Genomic DNA, 25,336 nt, shown 5'->3' with positions numbered 1-25,336 from the left:
TATATATATTAGGGCTGTCAATCGATTAAAACATTTAATCTAATTAATTACATACTCTGTGATTAATTAATCGAAATTAATCGCATACATATACTACCGATACTTTTTAAGAAAGTAAAAAAAGAAAAGAAAAAAAAAGGTACTAAACAACAGTTGGTGACATTAAAGAACGGCTTGTTTATTGCTAAGGCCATATGGTCAAAATTAAATGATTTAATAATAATGTATAACAATAACAATAACTTATTTCACTAGTAAATTGCTGTTGAACGACAAAAACAACAACCAGATAGGAAATGGACATTTACAATAACTTCAAATGCACCACGAGGGTGTAGTTTACCAGTTTCATGTAAGGCTGTGTTGTTTTTTTTTTTTCACCGTCTGTGTTGTTTCTCCGACGGCAGCTGCAGATTGTTACACACCGGTGTTGAATCCTCTACAGTAAAACACAGTCAAACTTTACACCGTTTAGCGTTAGCTGTCAGCATTTTAACCGTGTTTAATCTAGCTAGCGGTAGGCTAACGTTAGCTGCTGTCGAGTATTGTGTTAACTAGCGTCACATGCAGCGGGGTTTGTGCTTCCTGTAACGTCTGTTTCAGAGCAGCAGAGAGAAGCGCAGACATATCAGTGGCACCAGATTTTCGTCTGTATGCAAACGTCAATATGGAATGGATTAATCTGCGTTATTTTTTTTTAACGCGTTATTTTTTCTCAGATTAATTAATCGAAATTAACGCGTTATTTTGACAGCCCTAATATATATATATATATATATATATATATATATATATATATATATATATATATATATATATGAGAGTGGTATCAATATTCTCATCTAACTCTCGGCAAGAAAGCAAAGATGTGTATTTCCCAAAATAACGAACAATTCTTTAAATGGTACCTCAATCAGGCACAATGTGGGATGATTTTTATTTTTTTAACAGCATAATTTGCATTAACATGGAACTTCTTACTCCCTTCCAACTACCCTGCCAGTTATAGTGCAGATCGAAATCACACACGAGATACAAATGGTAAAAAAAGCCTCAGGAGAAGTAGACGTCAGTGCAGAGGACAATGCACAAACAAATCAATGAACCTGCACATAGTTGTATGTGCAGATATGCAGGTAGAAATGCATATACAGTATATGTTCATGCACAAACACTCATACACCCACACACACCTGATAATCCACTGGGCGTCCAGAGCTCGGCTCCATCTTGATATCTGGCTTTGACCTGAAGATACACAACACAATCGGTGATTGCATTCTCCTATACTCCAACAGAGAAACACTGAGGTGGCACATGATGATCACAAGCTCAATTCTAAGGTTGAATCTTAATCTTTTCCACCTTCCCAACTTAAATAAGTTTATTCTTAGAAATATATGTCATTAAATGGCATCACTGTGTGCAACCAGCCTCAAATTAACCTGCAGCATCAGCAGTTTGAGATGTACGGTAGTGATTGAGACCATTGTGTGTTTGAATGTATTTCTCTAACGTGTGTGCATGCATGTCTCAGTGTTTAAAACAAAAATGAGACCTTTTATTGGAGACGTTGGTGGTGACGGCGGTGACAGAGGCCAGAGAGATTGTGTCTGGGTCCAGTGCTCCAGCAAGACGCATGGCCTTCCTGTCCAGGTCCTCCATGTCCAGGACCGCTGGCTCATCTGAACAACAATGGCACAAGGGTGACATCACCAGAAGCAACCAAAATGTATTATTGGTAGGACCACAGCACTAACTACTACTGACGACACTGAGATCATGTTTCCATGAAAGTTGTGGGGAGTTAACATTACACAACTTAAAACAAATTCCACTGATTCCACTACTTTTTAAATCCTATGTTTAAATATGCCACAATTTTATTTTTGGAATCTCGGACTCATGACCTTAGTAATTCCAGCCAGCTATGGCCCTAAATATGACAGGCCATTATTTATTGTCACTCGTTGCCTACATGTATTAACAACTTAAGAAGTTTGCTTCAACATGTACTTTCCCTCCAGCTAACTTGCAAGATTTGGATAAATAAACAAACGTGAATCATTAATTTTGGGCCTTATCTTATATCTTGAGTGAAATTTTACCTCCTCTCTTGTGATCGTCCTTAGAGCTCTTGATCTTGCCAAGCTTCATGGCTGAGAAAACTCCCTTCCCTGCTCTGGTGGAGGAGATAAAGACAGATGGGAGGAGAAAGGAGAGGGAACTTATAACATGAAAACGATCTTTCTCATACTTGTCTCATTAAGTTCACTCTCCATCAGTAGACTCAAAGACCCACAGGAGAAATTGATTAACATTGGTACTGAACTGAACTTGAGCAGAAAACCCCATGGCCCACTTGTGCACATAATCAAAATGCAACCCAACACCATAACGTATATGATGGACATCTTTGTAACTCGGTTAGACATTTAACTCTAGTGGATGTAATCCCCCTTCAACCCTGCTCCCCCACCAATTCTCCAGACCCCTCAATCACAAAACAAGAGTATCTGGTGTCTCCACATTGATATTATCTGGATCACATGACACCACAACAACAAAGAGCTTGCGATGTCATCAGCGGGACGACAAATGAGGGGCCTTAATAATTAAAAATGAGTGTGACCGTCCAGTATGCTGAGGATATGGATAGATGTCAGGAAATTAATGAATAGGAAGGTTTTCCTTTTGTTTCTTCAAGCATTCAGAGTTGAGTGTATCAGAGTTCAATTTCTGCTTTGATCTTTCCCCCGTTATTCTAGAGGCAACCCTCCACCTCATTTCATGGAATATGAAAACTGGATGGTTTTACAACTCATTTGAGTGCCAAGAATGATTTACATGTAAAGGCCTGTAGGCACATGAATGGGAATAAAAAGAAAGACAGAGGAATCCCTCATCAAAATAAAGGTAAGAAGCTTTTACAATCAAATCAAATCAAGCCCAATCACATGTGAAAATGTGCTCCTTGGATTCTCAGCCTGTCATGTCTACAGTATGACACAAAGCACAGTTTGACCAGTGTATTTCCATTAGTGCAAATTTACTGGATTATCAGTTCATGCATGAAAAAAGAAAACAACTTTGAATATGATCTGTTAAATGTAACTGCAATGCTGAAACAATTAAATAATTACATTTTTTAAAGTAATTTAAAAAGTCACGTTGGACTCAACATTTTATAGACTAGACAATTAAATCAACTATTGGAAAAAACTATTTACTGATAATTAAATTAATGTGAGTTGCACCCATGGTTAATTCTAAAATCAGATGTTCCAGTAATCCAGTTTACCTCCTCGTCTCATTCAATCTTTAATTCAACAATATGATACCAAAAATAAAAGACACGCACACAAAATGTGTTTGATACATACCACATGAAAGACACCACTGATCCTCCTCAACTCCACAGAGAGCTCAGATTACCATAAATCTGCCCCAACAAAATTCCTCCCCGAGCTTCCTTCTATTTTGAACTATGTTTTTCCATATTCTTCTTCACCTGTCAGGTGCAGATCCTCCAGACCAGTCAGGCAAGATAGGAGTTGGCCAAATGAGTGAATGATGCAGGAGAGAGGAGGGGAGGGAGAGAGGGAGGAAGAAAAAGGTGGAGGTACATGGCTGAAGACAGAGAGAGGAGGTAGTCTTCTTTGTCAAAGTCAGCCACTTTGTACACCAAACACTCCTTCCTAAAAAGTTCTTAGAACTATAACAATGCCATGCTACTCCCGCCTTTGCTTCTGAGAGAGATTAACCACACAAGGTCACGGTTACGTCAGGAAAACATAAACATAGGTTGCCCTATGAGCAGTTGTAGGCAGAAGGCCAAGAAGTTATAGCAGGTAAAGACAGTGATCTGCTGAGTCTCTGCCAGCAGTAAGGAGTGCATCTTCTGCATAAGAACAGTGATTTTCAACCAAAAAAGAGAGGAGACTCATAAGAAAATTCTGGAAGAAAAACAAATTGAGCTATCAAATATATTTACTTACTTGTCTTTTGCTATCTTCACTCTCTTTTCCTTTCCTTTGCTGAACCAAGTTAAGAGTGAATACAACAAGGACAACATCAGAGACAAATGCTTTAAGCAGGAGGCCACGTCTGAGTTTAAAATGAGATGTACCTTAAACGAAGTCATCCCTTCATCCAGATTTAATGACAAAATGTAGCCTTCAAATATATCAGTGAGAAGGCAAATAAAGTTCACTAGTGGGGTTTCCAATTAGACTAATGGAAATATGCAAATTGACAATTTGCAGGTAAAACTCCCAAAAGAACATACAGAGAGACGTCGACTTGTCTGAGAAGTTGAAGTAGAGAATTGATTATTATTATTATTATATTATATTCGTTATTACTATTATTTTCTCTTTCCTTTTTTTCCTTTGATCTGAAATTAAGACCATTAATGCATGAGTGACTGTAAACTGCACATCTAAGACCAATCAACCAAACGGCAGACCAAAGCCAGCTATTGCATATTTAAAAAGTTAAGAACTCAGGTAACATATGCATGTGTGCTTAAAGCTGAAAATATACTGTACTGTATGGCTGGGTGTGTGATACTCAATAATACACAAGAGCATGAATAAATTACCTTATTACAGGTGTAAATTGCAGCAAAGATAATCTCATCATCTCTCATTTTCATCTCATCCATAAAACAGGGGTTTCAAACTGTGCATGAAAGATTTCTTCTCACAGTTATGAAACAATCTTTAATGTACATGCCAAGCAGTGGGGTAAGGAGCAGAGGATGAGTGTGTAAATTGCATTTAAACTCCAGAGACCTGGCTTTGAACTTGCTGTAAACATGAACATGTCTGTATGTGTAAAGAAGTGGTAGCTATGCACTTTGATAAGAGGTTACTGTTCAGCCACCATCAGTTTTTGCTACAGTAGCAACCATGGATGCATAATACATACTGTATACAGCGTAGGAGGCGGAGCCCCGTTCAGTTGCTCAGTCACAATGTCAGAACAAAAGCATGGGAAAAACATGAAAACCTCCCATTATTCCGACTCGGGAATAGTCGCTCATTATCCAAAATGGTGACCCCACTGCTAGCCTGGCCACATCATTTAAATAGCCTAAATTATCTACTTTTACAGTTACGTATTTGGAGTGGTACTTAAACAGATGAACAAAAAGTATGTAGCTCACTATCATTAATGTTTTTGTGTTTTACCCAATCACAGTTTTTTTTCACTTGCAATTGCTTGCAGTAAAATCTTCAATGACAAACCCCTCTATTGGGAGAGTGTGTAGCTGGCTGCATAGCTGTGCACCTGCACACATAGTGAGGGCTTAACAGTTACTTTGAATTATATGCTCAATGTTGTTAAATTGTTTGTGTTTTATTTATACCTAGAACGTCTTTCTAAATGTGTATTGTCAAAGTTGTGACAATGTTTTTTCACTTGTCTTTTATCCTTTTGCATGTTTTCATGTGGAAGATAAAAAATAACCTGCCAGCGATCAACAATTCATTGACATATACTGTCTGTACTTTCTGCTCTGTGTGCTACACACACCTGGTTCTTTCTCTCTCATAGACATAAATTGGATGCACATATTTCGGTGCTTCCAGAATCCGCTGGACTGGAGCCAGACAAAGATCGGCGCTACCTGATATCACAGTTGAATGAAACTCTCACCAAAGCCCAACTCTTCATCCTGAAACCTTATTGAATGCTCTGCAGTCCTCTCGCTCTCTCAATACTTTCTATCCTTGGCTGTTTTCTTCCTCTGCTGCTCACGGTATCATGTCATGTTTTTCAATCATTCCACTTTGACTGTAGTGAGACCTCTACTTCTATGTGGCAACAATAGATAAAATGGAACATCAACATTATTTATCCCAGTTGACTTCTCTTCTCGAATGCTTATGTGTTGCTGCTTCATTTGCCTACAAGAAAGGTAATTGTTACAGTAATTGATTGATTAATTAATTAAAGTAATATTCTTTGCCTGTGATCTTGCAAAATTCACATAGAAGCTAATGCAAGTTTAATGCCCTCCAACCTTAAAAGTGCTTTGAGCCTATCATGGCTTACAAAGAGCAAACAAACCATAAAAAATGGGATTTGGTCTGATTTTGTATGCATTTATCAGTAGAATAAACACACTTCCACCTTCATTTACTGTGTGTTTGTGTGAATGATACATCATATACACAATGCAGACTGAGAAGAAAGAAAAGAAGAATAATGGTGGAAGGGAAATGAAGGGGAAGGACAACAACCATCTTCTATGAACACCCAGTACTTTTTAAATTTTAATATTCACTCCAAATAGCACTCTTGCATTTTTTACTCTGTTATTGCATCAACTGGGCTGGTTAAAAATACACTTTCAGTCAGACTACTTTGAAGGCTTTAAGAGACAAAGTGTTAATTTTTTTCTCTTGACATGCCTGCTGACTTCTTAGGGATTCCAAAGAAATTTCCTTTTATGTAATCTTATAAATAATGCTTTCTAATTAAAACATCAGATCCTAATTCCTATCTGGAACAAACACACATGCAGGTGATACAGAAACTGGGATTTACCCCAGAGGCATGTCTTCATGTCGTCATCATCTGCTCCCACATCAGGGCTTGGAACAGAAAATTAACAATGAGGGGAGCATACACTTCTACACAGTGTTCAAATTTACACACTGTCCTATCACACAAGCCGAGAATAAGAACCACTGCAAACCACAGCAAACCACAAGAGCAGAGCTGACAAACACAAAACAGTCCATAGAGAGAATACAGCTACACAAAAAGATATGAGAAATGTCAAAAATTCAAAAGACAACTGCTTCAACCCAGCATCTGCCTCTGCAGAGGGAAACAAAGAAGGAGAGCAGATTAACAATACATCCTTCAGATAATTTAAAACCTAGCATGAAGGACTGATAATGAAAAATCACATTTTATTGATGTTTTCCTTTTCATGCCACCCATTGCCAAGTCTTGAACAGAAATGGACTCTGTAAAGCCTTATCTGTAATTGCAGTGTGTCAGCAATGTGTCGACTCACTGATCTGAATATTTTTCATTTGCCGACAAGGACTTACGGTACTTTACATTTGAAAGCTGACAGCTTGCACAGTGTACAATAAACGCATAGAGGTCTTATTTGGCAACATAAAAATAAAAAAATCTATATCTAAGATGAATATACAGTATCTGTATAAGAATGCCATGCTTCTGTATTAGCTGACATATCTGTTGTAATGAATGTTTCCACAGGGAGTCAGTGCTGCAATGAGCAGATCCACTGAGATAAAGACGAGTGAGATAAAAGGCCTCGCAACACCTGCACTACAGCGCCGTGTGATGACACATCATCAACATGTGATGCCAGAGCTGTCTTTGAAGACGCAGCAATTTACACTGATGGACAAATGAACCACACACTTGGCAAAAAAACATAAATAAATGAACACTTGTTTCAGTAAATTATCCTTTCAACAGAAGCTTTGCCTGGGCTGAATGTCTCCTTTGAGTGCAGATGTTAAGTTCTGCAAATTAATCATGCATATTAAAAGGGTTTGAATAAACACAATGACTATTTACAGCAATATGTTTCGGTGAGGCAATACCAAATAATTCATGAATTGTTTTTATAAGAAAAACAAAATCCTGTCCTGTTAGCCCGTTGCACCACTGTTAAAGTAAAAGTATGATAACACTCCAATGTGCAACCCCTTTTATCTCATTGCCCCCGTCCCCTAGTATTTGATGTCCACAGATCAAATGACAATTGGAGCTTAAATCCATTCTCTTTATGTGTGGCACATGTGCTCCTTTGCATGCACTATTCAGCACATCTGCTACACTGGCAGTAAAACCACACAGAGGGTGATTTATTATTAGGAATAACAAAACTCCTGCAAAACCCGCTCATTGTGGTATTGCAGATAGCACAAAATGCTTCATGGGTAGCGCCATAAATCATACCAGAGACGATGTACAGTAGAAGCTGCAGAAAGGAGAGGTGGTAGCAGTGGGATGGTCAATTTCGGGTGCAATTTAACTTAATTAAGGGGATGAGAAGGAAGCAATATGCCTTAACAAGCCACCTACACTCCCTTGCAGCCATACTGTACAGTTATAATAAAATTTTATTCCCATCGAAAACACCAACGAGCACAAACTCTCCTGTAAGCAGCATGCATGACCTTTTACACTGCAGCTGATATAACAGAAATAGACAGCAGTAGAACGTGCTACTTGTACCATGTACTGTATATACAGTTCTTCTGTTAATTGTGCTTCCACTCTGCATTCATCAGCATGTCTCTCAAATGTTTTAGGAATATAATATAACTCCTGTTCTCTCAAAGTGTTAAGTTCAAAGTCTCAGAAAGCCTTCTGGCAGCTGATGACAATATTATTTTTTGTAAATTCTGAGATTAAAATATTACCAGGGAGGGACACGTAACTCTCCAAGACTAAAGGCTTAACTGTTAATGACATTCTCATCCTCTTTTTCCGATAGATTCATCCCCGGTTATAATCTCCTGCATATTTACACTTATTTACCATTATAAGAACAGTTGACACTGGCAACAGAGTGCCAGAATTCAGGACACAATAAAACATCTTTAAAGAGTTTAAATCTGAAATTGTCTCAACCAGAAAAACTGAGCAGCTGGTAATTCAGGCTAAATAGGGGTTTAAATGAGAAGTGGCAAGGCTATTACAATTTTTCCACAAGCCCATCAGTCTGGCCAACACAGATGTGAGGTGGAATAGAGGTCGATTTGTTGGCTAGGATAGGAGTTAGTTGGTAATTCTCAGCAACTTGCAACACTTTTTCAGACGAAAGCCCTACGGCAGCCCTTACAAAGTCTGACTGACAGCTCTGTGCAACTACGGCAACTAGATGACAGGTGCTCTCGACAAGCAGCACGGAATGAGAGCTTGTTCACCTGAAGAAAGGTGAGGAAATGTAATGAAATTTAATACAGTTTTAGCTTTGTGAGTTTGGTGACTACTTTCATTCCACTTTTATTGAATCCTTTTAAAGTATTTTTCCACAGCTGTACTTTTTTTTTCTTTGTTGACCAAATCCAAATTCAGTCTCTGTTGTATAACACCCATGGGATGCTCGGAAACTTAGATTAGTGAACCTTTCTCGTTTTCCTCGGGCTGCTTTGAGTCTCACATCAACAGACCCTGAACAGTTTTTAATTTTATGCTATAAGTGCAACTTCACCGCTCACTGTCAACAAACAAACATAAAAACATGCACCCAGCAGCATTCAGCCTCACACATACACAATTTTTCACACACACATTAAACATGCAGTATAATGATGGATTTAGGGTTTTTTGGCTGTGCGGATAGTCTTAGTGGAAATTGATGCCACCCACAGATAATTTCAGATGCTATTTGGCAAAAACACAACAAACAAACCACAGAGGAAGATCACGTAACAGTGTAGTGCTGTGGGGCAGAGAATCAGTTTTTCATACTAAATCTATATAACCTTGTACAGCCTGGGATTACTTGTCTTTTATTATTAACATATGTAATGCATACTAAACTGTATAAACAGGCCTTGCAACTTGACAAAGCTGTAAGTGACAAGCAAGGTTCACATCTACCCATTGCAAATGAAATCCATTTATTATTTTTAACCCCATGAGTGCTGGTGGAAAAATTATAGAGAAAAGTATCCTTCATTTCAACACAGCCTTTTAAAAATACATTATTTCTGTACACTTTAAAGAGTACTCAAACAATTAATTGTCCATCCATCATCATCCGCTTATCCGGGGGTCGGGTCGCGGGGGTAGCAGCTCCAGCAGGGGACCCCAAACTTCCCTTTCCCCAGCCACATTAGCCAGCTCTGACTGGGGGATCCCGAGACGTTCCCAGGCCAGGGTGGAGATATAATCTCTCCACCTAGTCCTGGGTCTTCCCCGAGGCCTTTTCCAATCTGGACGTGCCTGGAACACCTCCCTAGGGAGGCTCCCAGGGGGCATCCTTACCAGATGCCCAAACCACCCCTGTGGCTCTGCGTAAGGAGCAGCGGCTCTACTCCGAGTTCCTCACGGATGACTGAGCTTCTCACCCTATCTCTAAGGGAGACGCCAGCCACCCTCCTTAGGAAACCCATTTTGGCCGCTTGTACCCTGGATCTTGACCCAGCCTTCATGACCATAGGTGAGGGTAGGAACCTCCTGGCTCAGCTCTCTTTTTGTCACAACCGTGTGATAAAGTGAATGCAATGCCGCCCCCGCTGCGCTGATTCTCCCGCCAATCTCCCTCTCCATTGTCCCCTCACTCGCAAACAAGACCCCAAGGTACTTGAACTCCTTCACTTGGGGTAAGGACTCATTCCCTATCTGGAGTAGGCACTCCATCGGTTTCTGATTTAGCGTTGCATTGCATTGCATTGTTTGACTCACAATGGACAGTTAAAAAAAAGTTTTAAAATCTTTGCAGCAGAACCAGAGATATTGTTATATTGATATGTTTCATTCCACACTTCTTCTGCTGCTGATTGACTTCAGCCCCAACCGTTACTGAAATCACTTGAGGCAATTGATCAGACTTCCTGCAGCTCCCTCTGGAGCCACAAAAGGCTTTACACAACTTTTTCGCATATGCAGTAGTATTACAACACACCTGTAAACATACTTTGATGTGTAAAATTGGTGGAGTCCCTCTTTAATTTGAGCACCTCTGATGTGCCAAATTTAAAAGGTAAATATCAAATATTTAAAAATAACTTTGAAACAAACTTCCAACTGCACTGCTTAGTTAATTAAAGCCTTGCACAAACATTGACCATACTATACTGCATACTAAACTAACACTAAATCTGCTCTTAACTGGGGCTTTGGGCATCAGTGTCTAGCCACTACATTCTTTGGCGGGTCTGCCCATTGTCATTAAGCACAGAACCCGACATGTTCCCCTTCGTAATATTGACATATGTTAAATCAGCTGGACAGCATGAAGCCTCATCAATTTGTGAATACATTTGTCAACCTCAACACTTAAAACCTGAAGTGCATTATTAAAACAACAATTCTTGTTTGTGGTTTTGGAAAATCATCAAATTCATTTTTTTGGGGGCAAATCAACAGCATTTCACAGCCTGATTCACTGTGACCTAAAGTAGTCGAGTTATCATGAAGATAGTTTGTGTGTTTGACTTACTTCCTGAAGGTGGGTATGGATCCCTGTAAGGACTGTCCAGGAGACATGCCCGACCCGTGGCTTTGTCCTGACAGCAGGCTGTCTGTTTCAAAGGCAAACATCCCGTCACGGTCATCAGGAACATCCAAGAACTCCCCGTCGCTCCAGACTCCCACCTTGCCATCCATCGACTGGTATCTAATCTCTATGGTAACGCTGGTCTGAAAACAGAACAAAAGCAGAGGAAAATGAGCATTTATTATCAGCATAGTTAATACGCCTTCCCTTCCATATACAGTGCTGTTATTTAACTTTAAAGCATTTGGTGGAAAGATAATTTTATTTCACCTTCCACCTGATTCTGATGTGTACATTATCTCTGCACCAAACTCTAATCAAAGGACTTTGTGACGTGTCATATTTAGGAACTTCTACAATGCCAAAAATTGGAAGCACAATTAATGTCCCTGAGCCTGAGCTTGTTTGTCAGTGCAACTTTAGTGATCACATTTTCATCTGGCACTATCATCATGTCAAAATAGAAATTTGAACTTTGGTTTATGACCTAATACCTGCAATTAATGAAATCTCTATCACCCTCAACTTTGTGTACTTTGTATTTAGTGCTAATTAGCAAATGTTGGCATGCTACCACGCTAAACTCAGATGGTTAACATGGTAAACATTATATCATTTTGACCATGTTAGCATGCTGATGTTAGCATTTACCGCAACGTTTTTTCCCTGCATTTTGATTCTTATTATCTGTTTTATGTAAAACACTTTGTAACAGTGATTTTGAGAAGTTCTTAATAAACTTGTTATTATTAATAGGCTATAAAAGGAATTTATCAAAAAACATAGTTATTCTTTATCCTGGGTTTATGTAAATTGTATATGTATGCATTTATGTTTGTCTACAAATGTTTTGGGTTTGTGATTTTCAACTCATGATGGCCTGGTGTATCTGGTACCTTTCTTCCTGACCTCAACAGGGAGTAAAGGCTGTTACCCGGGTGGTTTGGATTTTTAATGATTGTCCTAGCCTTATTCTTGCAGCGCCTGGTGTAAATATCCTTTAGGCAGGGTAGGGCACTGCCTTTTGCATGTTCAACACAACAAACAGATAACACCCCACCCACTGTGGCACTGTGACAGGATATTTATAAATCTGTAGTGAAAGAGTCCAGTAAAAAACAGTCAACACCTTAAAGCTTAGTCTCGGCTTATCTAAAGCAATCTATTTAATTGTGTTTAGAAAAAGCTCTCAGTATAGACAACAAACTTTGACAGTGCTATAAATCATCTCTTCTACCTGGTATTTGCTGAGGGAATTCAGAATGAAGAGTGTTAGTTTAAACCAGGCGAGAAACAGTGGTGACACTGTAGTTTGTCTTTTGTGTCTTCTGGGGAGTTGTGTTTGGACAAATATTATCCTCCTAACAATGACCTCATCTTTATTACGAAGCAGCCAATTTATTTTATTGACAAAGACGGATGACGAGAAAATATACTGTGGGCTCTCATTCCTTCCTCTAAGATCCTCGTAAGGCAATCACTGTAGTCCACCACGAGTTAGATTTGTCACTATGTCAACCACACCAGTGCAGTTGTAGGTAAGGTGTTTGGATGTCGGATTTATTCCTACAGGAATGTAGAGTACTGAAATTCTCTTACTTGTGTGATTTTGTATGTACAGTTGATCTAGGGAGAGTGAAAGAATAATAGCTGTGTGTGTGCGTGCGTGCGTGCGTGCATGCGTGCGTGCGTGCGTGTGTGTGTGTGTGTATATAGTGTAATGCTGTGTGTCATCATCTCAGAAACATCACATCAGCACTCCCTGCTCCACTAACACAATTCTGCACCCCGGGGTGCTTTAAAATCTCAAACGGTTAAGTTCTCCTTCACACATGATCCTATTGTACTGCTCTCATTTACACACGCAAATTCACTCTTACATTATGTATTCACCAGCAAAATCATCCTCACACTCATTCTCACCACTGAGCTGCTTTCAGTTCAGATGTTCTAAACACAATTTCCAATCAATAGAGAATATCAGGATTAATGGTAATGACAAGTGTCCTAAGGTGCTGATGTTGCTAAGAGACAGTTGTATTTTTATCAGATCCTACAGGTCTTTCAAAGCCGGTGCCTTTATAGGCCAGATGAGGGCTGTTACTTCTTCTATTGCCACTGCTGCAGGTGCAAAGGAAGATTGGTTTCTCCATTTGATGTTCCCCTATTTGCTTGTGAATGCATTTTGCTGACTAATATGATTTTATTTCAATTATGGCTGTAAGGTAAGTCATATCATTTTACAAATGTTGTCTGTTTGATTTTAGATTTTGTCATTTATTTTTGGACTCTAGTTTTCCCCTTTAATTTTCCTCATCACATTAAATATATTATGTACCAGTTTGTTATGGCTGCCTCATATTGAAGTATTCTATGATGGTGCATCATTTGTACACCCTGTTTGGTATTTTTGGAAACCAGGCATCGCCACCTGAATTTTAAATTAGCTTTTTTGCCTGTACCGCATTAGTTTGTTCTGATGGGTTCAGTGGGGTTTGTTTACTCCTCATTTTGGATGTCCAGATAACAAACCCATGGAAGCTGATAAACCTGCATTAAGTCTAAAGACTAACTTCTTTCCTCTTGTTTTCTTTTTTTAAATTACCATGTGTACTTATGAAGTTGTTGGTGAAAATGATTTACACATCCAGCAAATACGTAGCAACATAGCATTCCTTTGGAGTTGTCCCATATTTACTCTGCTTTCAGCTCTGTTTTCTTCTCCACCAGCGTTACTCATTAAAATAAGATGCAGAGATATGTACAAGCTCTACAAATATGTTAACATTCCCACTGTGCAACGCCTGTAGATAGCTGACACTTCAATGTGAGAGCAGTGTATAGCTTTAGATTTACCTTTATTGACGTGTTGTTATCGTCAATGAGTGTGTCGGTCAGCTCTAGGTGTCCCTCTTCAGCCACCTTCTGAAGTACCATACAGAAAGTACCCACCAGTCTGCAGGGAAACATCAACAGAGAGTCACTCAGGCTAAACAGAAATCAGTGAGATCAATACATGGCATTACATCAAGACATGGTGGTCTTTGTTTCTTCTCTTCACATCTGTTTTACCTCTGTGTAATTTTTTTGTCTCTTTTAGTAGTTGTCACATCCCTAGTTTATCTACTTGTTCAGTCAACTAATAAACACAAATAATACTTTGGTATTCACCAAAAGCATCTGGTCTCACCAGTTATCACCAGCTCACTACAGTATGTCACTCCTCGAAGCAATTTAAAGTAGATAGCAGCTCAAATACGCGCACACACACGCACGCACGCACGTGCACGCGCACACACACACATGCACGCACGTGCACGCGCACACACACACACACACACACACACACACACACACACACACACACACACACACACAGCCAATCAGTCTTCCTTTCACCTTTCACCTAGCAGCTCTTCTTTTTTATCCTTATGTTGTACAAAACTGTGAGAAGTATGGTGAGAAACACTGGACACAAATATAGCTTTTGTCAGATTGGAACATATTAACAACACACATTTAAAAAGTCCCTGTAATGTGAAAGTTGCTAATACTGCTGATCCCACTGAGAATCAATTTTCCAATTATGTAGCTTTAGCTGCTTTCGGCTCAGTTTATTGGTTTAGTTTGTTAATCCCTATGGCTGCCTCCATATGGCAGTTTAAGAGCTGCTTGTATAAAACAAACCATGAGCAGCCACACCCAGCACAAGAGTTCAGACCAGCTGATTGCAAACTACACTGCCCTGTGTGGATTTGCATTCATTGGTGTTTGCCTCATAATATACTACAATAAGCACCATTAGGAACACATTTAAACATTTTGGTGTGACAATTAGCTAAATTGGTATTGTATTTAATTTTTTGCTGTGTGACTCGGGTCTGCAAACATTTCAGACAGTAATTTCCCAAAGCTTCAAACTAATTTCAGCACCAGGCAGCAAATTCTCAGCCACTTCTCTTAAGCTTTTATCAATGCCCCCAAGAAAAAGTAAATACATTAGAATAGACTTGCACACCATTTATTCACCCAGCACTCTGAATGAATGTTATTCTGTGATTTGATTTTCTAAAGTTACCTTAAGAAAAAAAAGGTCTCTCTGTGTGTTTCAATTTAAAAGCTGAAGGCTGCAGCGACCTTAGATCTAACTTCAGCATATGCGGCACATTTTTTAACTGTAACTATTTTTCGTCTACATAAACATTAAAAGAAAACACTTTACAAATGTAGATGCCTAAATGAACAAATGAAGTCTGACAAGTCAAATTAAAACATTAACATCAATTATCAGTTTTTTTTTCCTTGTGTAAAACCTCATGGTTGTATTAATGCATTATTTCAGTATAGTTTTGCCGCATTCAAGTTATATTGGAGTTACTGTAAACACCAGTTTCTGATTTGTAAATATTATTCTTATCAACATCCAAGTCATATTTATAACTTTTTTCTGAAAGCTCCAATACGGAAGTGGCTGAAAACCAAACAAACATGGATGACTTACATTAGTCAAAGTCCTTATTTCAAGGTAATTAAACCCAATTTATTGGATATAGAGCTTTATTGTCAATGCATAGTATTTTTAACCCTTACATAACCAACTCTGCAATCGGGAAGCATACTGGTTTGGGCTAAGTTAATTTCTATGCTGCCCAAGGATCCTTCATAGAACATAACAGCGGGTAGAAACTTAGTACATTCCCTGTTCAGCTAGCCAATTAGAGCTGGTGAATAATGTATAGAGTTTCCCCAAAACAGTGTGTTGTTCGCAGAGCAATCAGCAACACAAAGAACATGCAGCACAGCCCACACTGAGCCACATTCATTTCTACTGTAATGGTCACTAGCTCACACAGACACAGACACACACACACACACACACACACACACACACACACACACACACACACACACACACACACACACACACACACAGCTACTATTCTTTCACTCTCCCTAGGTCAACTGTACGGAAAGGAATTCTCATGCTCTTTCTCTCTGCAAATGAGCGTCAAAATCTTAGTCCAAAGTTGTTCTCTAAATCAGATTCCTGTGTCCTGAGTTCGAACCTTTTTAAAGGCAGTGTTACTCACAACACTGCTCTGATAAATGACGTTGAATGATTCGAAGAAATTACTAAAAGAGTTTTCATTTCTGTCTCAGGCATTAGCTGACTTGGTACAGCATGCACCTTGTTGACTGAGCATTGTAAGATTGAGTCCCCGCAGTCCAGAGGACATATCAATTTGAGATATTCTCGTGTTTATGATATTTTTAAGCTGTGAGCAATAGCACCTGGCTTTTCCTCCAGTTAATGCAGCTTTTGCAGTGTTAATATGCGCTCTTCAAATCTTGTCAGATCTCACATGCATTTTCTACAGTAAATGCATGTTCTTGTCCATCTCTCTCTTTCTTTATCTCCATCTATGTCCTCACCTATACTTTCTCTTTCGTCTGGAATTGGTGGTGAAGAATTCAATGTACACTTGAAAGTGAGTCTACATTTGTCAGCAGAGCTTCAAAACTTAATAATGAGGTAAATTGAATCTGCCAGAACTTGACTTCACTTTGAATTCAAGTTATGTGTATCAAGTTAAGTATGTGCTCCCCTTCAGGCTCTGGCAGATGCTTTCTCTGTGAAGGTGCATGTCTGCCAGGCTCCCCACTGAATCACTCCATGCTCAACTTTACAGGCTTGATTTTACTCAAGAAAAGTCTGTAAGGAAATTAATGGTTTAGTGCAGTCAGCTTTATCTTTGAAGATAAAAAAATGTCTGCACCTCTGAGCTACGTATATCACTAAAAATACTAAACCATCACAATATATTCCTCTTTTCTTCCCTAGACAGTGGTGACCAATATGTCCAGCAAATGGTCTATCATTTCCTTTCAGCTATTGTAACGTGTGTGCAAGTGTTGAATAATTGAACTGAGCAGGGCCTATCATGTTCTGGCTCACTTGTTAGCACTTCAAAAGGTAGCATTCATTATTGATTGTAGTTCTGCAAACAATATACTTTCATCTGCTTTAAAATTCAGATCTCCCTTCCCTTTCAATTTGTATTATTTTTCTTTGTGTTTCTTTTGCAAATCGATGCGTGACTATGACAAAATCTCTGGCTCAGGTGAACTTGAGGAGAGCTTTGAAATGTGAAATATTTTTTCCAAGTCAAAAAGAGTTGTTCTCAAGGTTGCAGTGCACTAATCCACCTCAGCTGCTGGTACCTCAGCTTGAGGACAGTGTGAAAGGAAAATGTTACAGCTGACAGGGGTGTGTGATTTGGCCGAGGAGCAGCTTCTGCCAAGCACTGCCCCCCATCAGTGTACACACACTGATGTGAACATGAGAAGATTCAGCAAACATGTCTATGACTGGTGTTCAAGGATGAATATCTATTGATTTACGTGGACGCAATCAATACTCCAGTGTTTCACACAAACCACAAACAATATAAAAAGCTATTACGACTTGTTCTTGGCTGTCAGTGTCCATCAGCGTGTCATGCCAATCTGGGTGTGTGGTTAGAAGCAGTAACATTTCTCTTGTTGATCCTACAAGCATAAGTGTTGTTCAACGCTCACAACAGCAGAGTTGCAGAACAAAATAAGCATACAAATGTAATGTAAACACAGTATGACCCACATTTGGTTTATTCAAATGTCTGTAAAAAGTGAGAGTGGTAGAAAGAGGAAATAATGGGGTTATTGTTTTTTTTATGACATAAAGCAGATGTCCATCAATATACTGCAATGCCTGGTGTTTTAAAGATGCAATTAGAGATGGGTTATGATGGTATATGTAATTTTGATGATGATATAGTTACGTTTATGGAAAATTAATTAAAAAACCTTTTAGAAAGGTCTTTGAAAATTGTGTGGTTTAGACCTACTCTATCTGTAAAGTCTCCTGAGATAACTCCTGTTGTGATTTAAAACTATAATTAAAATAAAATAAAAAAGGGAACTGGTTTCTGTAAAATTCAAAGCCCATTATAAAGATAAAACAGGGGAAAAGTCTAACAATTGTAAAATATTGAAAATGGTATACTCACTCTTAAAACAATAAAGAAAGTAGTTCAAAAGTGTTGCAGAGTTTTACATTTTTTTCAAAAAACACAGCTCATATACCCCCAGCATTTTAAAACACATATTGTTCTTTTCCCAGATCTGTGTGTGCCATGGATTATGTCTGCAGAAGAGGAACAGAACAAACACAGTTTTTAGTATTCAAGGCTGACGTCCGTCGTTTCAACCCCACTGTCGGACTTAATTCATTCTCATTTTGTTTTATAATAATCTTAGGGTGTGCAGGAGTGTCGCAAACAATCAGTGAGCTGCATCTACAACATCTCATCTTCAGTCTCGTATTGCTTCCAATCCAATTAAAATTTTTAAATCACCCACTTTAAACTGTCAGTGTATGAGCGCTATGTACCAGCATACATACGTTTTTTTCTTAAAGTGCTCATATTATGCTCATCTTCAGGTTCATAATTGTATTTAGAGGTTGTACCAGAATAGGTTTACATGGTTTAATTTTCAAAAAACACCATATTTTTGTCGTACTGCACATTGCTGCAGCTCCTCTTTTCACCCTGTGTGTTGAGCTCTCTGTTTTAGCTAACGAGTGAGGCATCTCACTTCTGTACCATCTTTGTTGGGAGTCGCACATGCGCAGTACCTAGGTAAGGACAACCAGCCAGTCAGAAGCAGAGTATGAGGGCGTGCCATGCTAGCATGTTGGCACGCATTATAACGTGTGTTACAAAGTGATGCACGTTCGTCACGGAAGTAAAGGCTGGACTACAATAGAGCTGTTTGGAGCAGTTTGTGAACAGTGTTTTCTGTTGGAGATGGTAAGTCCCTTTGTGGTGGACTTTTGGCGTTTTTACTTCGTAAACCTATAACATGCACAAAAAAGATATATAACACAATAACGGTAAGGGAAAAAGCCAAAAAGCATAATATGAGCACTTTAAATGTCATTATGACTGGACTATTACCTGTCTTAACCAACAAGCTTTTAGGCTCCAAAGTGTCCTCAACTCAGCTGCCATTCAGGTTACACAGGTGGCTACATTTTAGCCCCCTGTACTTCCTCCCTATGCAGAAAGGGTTGCTTCAGGTGATATATGAAATAACATCTGGAAAGTCCAGTTAGATTAGTATATCTGTGAGCTAAGGCTGATCATTGACAATGTAAACCTGCAAAGCGGTTTATAACACTGTGAGACAGGATTTTACCATTGTGGAAAGTTATCACAAGGTATTGCAAGGTAAACAGTAAAACGTGTACTGAGCTTGCTACAAAACATCTGAACATCTGAAAATAATAAAGAAAATTAATAATTCCAATTATAATTCCAAGAACCCACTGATGTTTCTCAATAGACCCCCTGGGAGTCACTGACCTCTGAAGATCTTGAATATATAATCACACTTCAACTTCTCTTTGCTCCAGTGCTCAGTAAATCTCACACAGTCTACTCCACAGCGTGCAAAATATAAAAGCATCTTTCAGCCACAGGGGAAAACAAATCATAAAACATGGTCTATATGCCACTATGGAACAAAGACCATCCCACATCATTGCAATCTCTTTGTGTTGTGGTAATGTGATATGGTCACACAGTGTGACACACTGGCCTTACAGTGTGTTGGTGCAGACAGTAATGAAGCAGATCAGTTAGCCTGGTAATGATGCTGCTTGTGGACATATGGAGCAGGTGTGAGAACAACATGACTATGACTCATCTTAAATTATTTACCCACTGTGCAGGGTTGTGCTGTATGTGTGTGTGTGTGTGTGTGTGTGTGTGTGTGTGTGTGTGTGTGTGTGTGTGTGTGTGTGTGTGTGTGTGTGTGTGTGTGTGTGTGTGTGTGTGCAGGTAAGTGTCTCTGCATGCAAGAGTACTTGTTAATGCACACATGTTTTAGTGTATATTTTGCTTGTGTATGTGCATTTGAGGTCGTGGCCCTGTCAAGCAGTATGTGGATGGCAAAAGTTTCTTAATTGCATCAGGTTTAAAAATAGTAATTCTATTTTTCTTTTTCTTGCTTATTTTCTCTCTGGAATCCTCAATGTTTTGTTCTGCACCATAGAAATACAATTTGTTTTTTACAATAGAAATGGTCTGCACCACCTGAATGATGAATTACTGGTTCAAGATTGCTGTCCATGTCATAAAAAAACAACCAGGGTAATCAGAGCTTTGTAAGCTAGACTAAGAATAGGGATCTTCCTGTGTCATAACTGGAAAAATAACAATAGAATTTTTTTGCATGTTAGCATGTTATAATTTGCTATTTAGCACTAGCACAAAGCACAGCTGAGACTGATGAGAATGTCATTAGTTTTGCTGAAGGATTGGGCAAATTGAGATTTTGTCCTGATAAAAGATAAAAGTTAAGGAACACCAAAGTTACTGAAATTCATCCTAAGCAGTTCTTAATGCATGTACAAAATGTCATGACAATCCATCAAATAGTTGTAAAAATATTTCACAAAAAACCACAAATGTGAACTTCATGGTGGTGCTAGAGGAAAAAACAGGGGGGGCACAAAATTTGGCATGATTCATACTCCGGGGACCATGAATGTCTGAACAAAATGTTGTGCCCATACATCTATTAATTGTTGATATTAATACATATTTCACAGGATAAGTGAAAACTTAACCTGTGCTTATAAGTTTTCTGGGTTGAAAATAAATGGTATTACTACTTTTAAACTTGATGCAATTAAGAAATGTTTCCATCCACTTACTGCTTGATAACGACACTATCTCAAATTCACGTGCACGTACACAAGCAAAATATATATTAAAACAAACGTGTGCACATAAAGTACTCTTACATGCAAAGACACTTACAGTCACATATACACACACGCACTCATTTAAGTGGGTATAAAATTCAAGATGAGTTATTGCTCATGTTGTTCTCACACTTAAAAGAAAACTTTGACATGCTGGTGGTGCTAGATAAAAAGTGAGGAGATTGACAGTCATTAGAATACATCTTTTGGGCTCCAAGATATTTCTGTAACAAATGTCAAGGTAATTTATTGTATAATGTTTTAGATTTTTAACTAAAACACAAAAATGTCATCCTCATAGACCATTACAGGAAAAGTCAGAGGATCGCCAAATTTTATTTTAGCTTGGGTCAAAGTTAGTCAAGCTAGTTGGATTGCAAGCTTTGATCCTCTCTGAATTGTCATGTGTGGCAGAAAAAATATAAAGACAGTGGTATACACGGACATATACATCACCACCCACATACACATAAACATAGACTAGCATACTACGTGTTAATGACTGTGTGGGCAACATAATGTGTCCTCAGTCTGGACACATCCAGTTAAACGCAGCAGCTGTAATGATCTGATTGGATTTGTTACTGACACAGGAGACAGACAGGCTTCCTGGCACAACCAGCATACGTCTTACCAGATCTGGACACATCAGCCTGAGTGGCTACAGTGCAAGATACACTTCAAGGGAAACTAAGATGAAGAAAACAAGAAAATGAGGAGTAGGAGTAAAGGAAAATTACTTAATTAGCCAGTTTTCACCATTGCCTAATGATTTCTTTGGAGTAATTGCACCCTGTGTGCTTCTCATGTTTTGATTGTTCGGAGATTGTAAAGTGACAAATGTGTCCATTATTGAAGATCTAATGCGGTTTCATTACCTCCACTCTGCTCCTGATGTGAAACCCACTCACGGCCAGCTTTGTGGTTTGTAGTCTTTTACACACAAAATTGAATCAATTTAGAACAAGCTTTCAGGGAATACAAGCACATTCTCCTTTATCTGAGAAATATGCACAGTGTGTCAGTCTGAATTGGTTACAGGCTGTGACAGGAAGGCAGGAAGGGAGATGAAGCCACAAACTGTTTACTCAGAAATGCTGTTTGCTGTGGTGAATGTGGTTAAAGGGCAGTCTGGGAGCAGTGGTACAACCTTACCTGTTGGAGAAAACTTTGCTGTAATTGTACACTTGAATCTCCAGCATCTCGTTTCCATCCAGTCTGCTGGCAATAGGCCATCGAAATACCTGGAAAAAAAGAGAATATAATGGATTTAGAAGATTATAGGGCTGCCGCTAAAGGTTATATTTATTATCTATTAATCAATCAATTGTTGTTTTAATTCTAAGTCTATAAAAGTAAAAAAAAATAAAAAATAAAAAGGCTTGTCCAATTAGACTTCTTCAAATGTCTTGTTTTGTCTGACCAACAACCATAACAGCTGGAACCAGAAGCACATTTTTGCTTTATGATCAACAATTTACTGCTCACTATGGAGTAAACTAGTTAGTATGTCCACAAACAGAAGGTCTCATGTCAGCATGCATATGTTCCTCTGAAGGGTCCTTAGGTTGAAAAGAATCCCCACCAGCTACAGAGGTGCTGTTATGGAGGGAATAATACACTACAATGTTTTATTTATCACCATAAACATCTCCAGGTTTTATAGCACCAACTGGGAATATTGATTAGCTTTTTTTGCTGTAAGGTAAAACATGAAAAAGCAGCAGCCATGCAAAACTGTATGGTAATAAATGTCTTGAAAATGTCTTGCATATCCTTGAGAAAAAGCCCAGGTTGTGAGACGTGTGAAACCAGCTTTGATGGATAAACTTCCTTTGGCATTTTCACTTTAATTAACTCTAAAAAAAAAAAAGTCAGGTGGCTCTTTCAAGCATAAGGAAAAGGAAAAAAAACAATCACATCTGTGTTTGAAATCCTTTCCACCACAAATCTCCTCAGTGATGTTTTTACTAATTGGCTTTGTCAGGCTGATCAGACACTCATTATGCTACTTTAACTGCTTTCTCACACCAGTAAGTACACAGTACATCTCTCAGGAAGGGCCTGTCGTGTAAATGACATAAACCCTGAGTCTGTATATTAGCCAAGAGTTACTTTATCAGGAGTACAGTCAAATAGGTAGATGAGCTGTAATCAAGTACAGTACATGTCTATGTGACATTATTACTACAGCTACGTCAATGACTGATAATAGTCTTTATAAATCACATCAATTGTAGAAACAAATAATTAGTAAAAAGTACTTTATAAAGTCATTGATGACTTTGTCCGCATCATCAGTAGCAATAAAATGCATATTTATGGTATGGTGGATTTTAAAACAGCTCAAATCATGTATGCCTATCTATACATGATGTATAAAAAATAACAAAAATAAATAAATAGAAATTACTCCCTGAAAGTATCTAAACATTGATCACTGTTTTGAGTGAACAGAAACTGCCCTGCACACTTTGTGTATAGTTGAATAAACTAATATTATTCTTTTTTATTTATTAGTTTATTTGTCAGGGACAATGCAGCACACATTATTACATACATAATTATCACAGTCAAAGCCATAACAATATGTGTAGATGTGTTGCATAAAAGGTTTCTAGCCAATAGGCTAATTTGCAACCCCAGTCCCTGGTCAGGCCTTTCGAAAAAGATAATCCAAATATAATGTTTAGTGTGAGTTACACAATCATGCAGCAGATACATTGTATACTAATATATTACATCAACATTTCAGAGATTCATGACCACATGATTCATGAGCAGCGCATTGTATGCATTTTTTTTTATAATCTATAATCAGAATGACATGTTGACATTAGTATGGTAGGACTACTATCATACTTATCAATGTTGCATTCTTTTCAACTGTATTGTATTGTTGGAAGTAATTTACATTTTGTTTGTCCATCTGTTTTTTGTTTTTCTTTTCTTTTATCCCAGACTGTTCGTATGATTATTTATGGAACAAAATACATTTCAATTTCAATATTTCTGGAAATGTTCCACAGTTAAAAATGTAAAACATGCATTAACAACTCTCTTAAGCTTCTAATTAAAGCTCAAATTAGCAGCGAAATATATCCAGAACTCCCTTGAGGTTTGCTGCTACATTATGTACATTAGTACATTATGATAGATGTGCTAAAAGCATCTAAGCAATTAAAAACAAGTCCTATTAAAGGCATTAAAATGCAGTAAAATCTGCCAGAAAATTGCAATGTATTACTCAGCTCTCCTGTGTTGATTAACTATGACAAGGCAGCAAAATTAAGTAAATAACAAAAACATTCATTAGGAAGGTTAAAAACATGATGAATTAATGAGTTGATTCACATTCAGTAAATCCTCACTGAGCCTTCTACTATGTACTATAATATCTTGGGAAATAGGCTGTAGAAGGGCAGAGACTTGCACAGGTGATTTAAAACGAATTCACCCCCCTGCTAATATTGGCCTCTCATTGAGGAAATCAGTGCAGGCGGTCAGGCAAGCGATCCATCAGGATTGTCCCATTACCGAATCCTGTGGTTCCCACCTGCTAGTGGTAGACCTGCCTTAAAGGATCTGTGGACGTGTGCGTTTGTGTGTGTGCACTGCATTAAACCATCCCTCTGAGCTCTCTACCATGAAGCCCTGCAGTCTGTGGTCTCTCTTCCCAGGCTTCAGCCAGGCATGACCAGTACTGCTGCCTCTTTCTTACCTGTATTTCACTGGAATCAATCAGCCTGCAAAAACCCTCAGAGGGATGGCCGTTGGCTGAGATTATGGCGAACACAGCCGTGCCGCATCTCATTTACAACTAAATCGCCTCCAGTGTGTTTGAACAGCGAGAGACAGAAGAAAGAGAACGAGGCCCCATTATGGTGTTAATGTTGAACGGATGATAGCGCACACTGCTAATGGAGGAAATGACGCCTAATATGCACATACCGGAGCATCTAAACAAATTACTTTATTTTCTGTGAGGAACTTCATTTGTGCGGTGGACAAATAAGACAAATACAGCAAAAACAGACAAACATAGCACAGTCATGGCCATGTTTTGTTAATCACTGTGTGTAGCCATGATACATAAAAGGATATAATATAAAATGCATACATAATTCAAATACAAATTACGTTACAAAGCTGTCAGAAACAGGTGGGGATGGGGGAAGTTAAGAGTTAAGTAGGCGGATGGAGGTAGGTACAAAACTAGATGTGGACCTTCTGGTTCTGAGGGGAAGGGTCATAAATCAGCGTCCAGAGCGCACAAGGTTGTAGATGGT

At 38.5% G+C, this 25,336-nt stretch overlaps 1 protein-coding gene across 5 annotated transcripts in view; it reads right to left on the bottom strand.

Moving 5' to 3' along the window:
- otofa (otoferlin a) overlaps positions 1 to 25,336 on the bottom strand; it is an 83,091-nt gene that overhangs the window by 34,281 nt on the left and 23,474 nt on the right. For all 5 annotated transcript variants that reach the window (XM_078274999.1, XM_078275002.1, XM_078275001.1 and 2 more), the window contains exons 3-8: positions 22,203 to 22,291; positions 14,090 to 14,189; positions 11,177 to 11,376; positions 2,109 to 2,182; positions 1,559 to 1,685; positions 1,194 to 1,248 (exon numbers count right to left, since the gene is read on the bottom strand). In XM_078274999.1, coding sequence (XP_078131125.1) covers positions 1,194 to 1,248; positions 1,559 to 1,685; positions 2,109 to 2,182; positions 11,177 to 11,376; positions 14,090 to 14,189; positions 22,203 to 22,291 — 645 coding nt within the window. The remainder of the gene's footprint in view (positions 1 to 1,193; positions 1,249 to 1,558; positions 1,686 to 2,108; positions 2,183 to 11,176; positions 11,377 to 14,089; positions 14,190 to 22,202; positions 22,292 to 25,336) is intronic.

The sequence above is a fragment of the Sander vitreus genome, chromosome 18 (genome assembly GCF_031162955.1).
Source record: "Sander vitreus isolate 19-12246 chromosome 18, sanVit1, whole genome shotgun sequence".
Classification (NCBI taxonomy): Eukaryota; Metazoa; Chordata; class Actinopteri; order Perciformes; family Percidae; genus Sander; species Sander vitreus.
The sequence above is the reverse complement of the archived record's forward strand: the minus strand, read 5'-3'. Positions and strand labels throughout refer to the sequence as shown.